Here is a 2,570-nt window from a genome sequence, read left to right as displayed (position 1 = left end):
ACACACTCAGAGCAGAGCAGTGAAGTGTCCGCAGCTGAGAATAACTTTATTAGATCAATGACAGTGCATTAAAGCAGCTGTTGTTACGCATAGTAAACAATCACCAGAGGTGGGAAGTAGCAGAGTACAAATACTTCGTTTCTCTACTTAAGTACATTTTTCTGGTATCAGTACTTTACTCCACTACTTATTTTTCTGACAACTTTTTACTTTTACTTCTTACATGTTGAACTCAAATACCTGTACTTTCTACTTCTTACATGTTGAACACAAATACCTGTACTTTCTACTTCTTACATGTTGAACTCAAATACCTGTACTTTCTACTTCTTACATGTTGAACACAAATACCTGTACTTTCTACTTCTTACATGTTGAACACAAATACCTGTACTTTCTACTTCTTACATGTTGAACCCAAATACCTGTACTTTCTACTTCTCACATTTCCCAAACAGGCTGGTTCCTTTAGTCTGAATGTGTGTTTGGTGGCGTGATCATTATTATTTAGAGTCATTGCGTGCCTATTGATTTGAATCCGTGTATCCATCATTTCCTGGTCTTCTCTAAAGAAGAGGGACCAATGAAAACGTTGTCATGTTGCCGTTGTTCAGCATGGAAACATTCATTAGCTAACAATGACATTATTGTTCTATTAATATAAAGGGAGGTCAGGTACTCTTTAAAACAGCTGCTAGTTATGGGTACTTTTTACTGAAGTACATTTCAAAGCCTCTTTACTTTGACTTGAGTAAAGAAGTTTAGTCAGTACTTCTACCAGAGTATTTTTAAACACGAGTATCTGTACTTCTACTTGAGTAAAGCATGCGTGTGCTTTTGCTATCTCTGACAATCAGTGAGTGTTACCATCAGTGTGTGTTTGATCAGAAGTGGAGTTGGTGAAGATTAGACGCTCAGCAGTGGAAAAGTTTACAGAGTTGTAACAAATACAGCCTCTTCACTGTTTTTGTTTTAATCAAGGAACATTAAGTCTCTGGATGCTGACTAACCAGAAAGGGGCCTCTGTGTGTGTTTGTGTTTATTTGTCTGTCTTTGTGTGGGCGGCTACTCACTGGCAGCGGTGACGTTAGCAGAAACGCTAGCCAGGGACCCTGCGTTGGTGCTGGCCACACACTGATATCTGCCCACAGTCAGGTTGGACAGGGTGGGGATGTACAGGCTGTTGGGGCCCAGAACCACACCCAGATACCCGTCCAGCAGCTCCATGCCGTTCAGACGCCAGCTGATGTTGGCGGAGGTCGGCCGGGCGCTGCAGCGGAGATTCACGCTGCCGCCCAGCTTCTGCACCACGGACATGGGCTCCTCAGTGAAGAATGGCACCTCATCTAAAAAGGAAAAGGGTTAGGTCAGCAAGCACATTTAAGAAAAGCATGGGACACTTTTGGTTTAAAGACATTTCCATGTGGCTAGCAGTGTGACACTTAGGAATTTCTTCTGACATACATACAGTTAACAAGTCCCCAAAAATATTAAGAAGGCAGCAAATTCTCCTGATTTGAAAACGATGTAGCTATCAAATTTGGGAATTTTTGTTTTAAAAAATACTTTTCTATCAATGAATCATCCAAAAAAATTGTCCATTAATGTCCTTTCCATGTACTATTCAATAACGGGCCTTATAAATACAGCAGAGGTCAGAATGACATAAAAATATTTTTTTTGCCAATCAGCATATAGTCAAATGTTTCCAGCAATGCAACACCTTGGATTTTCGTTGGACATCTATTAACATTATCAATAAGTCTTAATATGTAATTATGTAGTAAGAAAGAAGCTTATTCTAGCATTTGGCGAACCTGGAACCAACCTGAAACCATTTCATTTATGATGTATTACTCACTTACTGCTCTAATCGCTGCAGCACAGTACTTCTTTTCTGTCTCAGTTCATTAATGTTGGCTGGTACAACTCAAACTACCCACTTCTTCAGTTCATTTCAAATAAACTGCTGTTCCTGCTGCCAACTGAGACTGTGCCAGGAGATTTTGTTCTTGGCAAGACTTATCCTGCACCAGGTGTTTGGAAAAACTAATACAAGGCATTCATACAGAAGGTCAGTGATAAACAGTTTGACAGAAAGCCCACTAACGGATCATTTCTGCAGGTTGTTAGTTTGTGTACTCACCAGATAGACAGGCGCCGCCCTGCAGGCAGCACAGCAGCACTGCACCCAGAGCGCACAACACTGGAGCCCTTCTCTTTTTCATCCACGGAGTCCAGTCTCGCTTTCCAGACATCTTCCATACACTACCCCCTGAAACACACGCAGAGGAGGGTCAGAGGGTCACTCACAGAAGAGCTGGTACGTTTAAAACAAACAGCATAAACCACTTTGAAACAAACACACAAAGCTAGCAAAACTTGGAAACATACATCAAGCGTCTAAACAGCCGATCCTGATTCATAAGCTACTTGTATACACACACACGTACACAAACAGGCGGCCATTAAAGAAACACAACCCAGGCGAGGGGTTGACATTTCTTCGTGCAAACAGTTACTAAAGATAACCATTATTGAAAAGTCAGAAAACATACTAAGAGGGAAGC

At 41.2% G+C, this 2,570-nt stretch overlaps 1 protein-coding gene across 1 annotated transcript; it reads right to left on the bottom strand.

Moving 5' to 3' along the window:
• Positions 1 to 1,065: 1,065 nt before the first annotated feature.
• Positions 1,066 to 2,274, bottom strand: LOC104946154 (brother of CDO). Its single transcript, XM_010771913.1, has 2 exons — positions 2,147 to 2,274; positions 1,066 to 1,346 (listed from the first exon to the last, which is right to left on the bottom strand). The coding sequence occupies exons 1-2, from the start codon at positions 2,256 to 2,258 to the stop codon at positions 1,066 to 1,068; spliced, it is 393 nt and encodes a 130-aa protein (XP_010770215.1). The 5' UTR covers positions 2,259 to 2,274.
• Between the last annotated feature and the right edge of the window lie 296 nt (positions 2,275 to 2,570).

Source organism: Notothenia coriiceps, unplaced genomic scaffold (assembly GCF_000735185.1).
Source record: "Notothenia coriiceps isolate Sejong01 unplaced genomic scaffold, NC01 NC01_scaffold00010723, whole genome shotgun sequence".
NCBI classification, from domain to species: domain Eukaryota; kingdom Metazoa; phylum Chordata; class Actinopteri; order Perciformes; family Nototheniidae; genus Notothenia; species Notothenia coriiceps.
The sequence above is the reverse complement of the archived record's forward strand: the minus strand, read 5'-3'. Positions and strand labels throughout refer to the sequence as shown.

Bases quoted from the DNA above. Each gene is read 5' to 3' on its own strand.
- LOC104946154 (XM_010771913.1), bottom strand. From the start codon at position 2,258: ATGTCTGGAAAGCGAGACTGGACTCCGTGGATGAAAAAGAGAAGGGCT. The intron at 1,347-2,146 runs GTGAGTACACAA...TTTCCTTTTTAG, and splicing joins GGGCGGCGCCTGTCTATCTG to ATGAGGTGCCATTCTTCACT.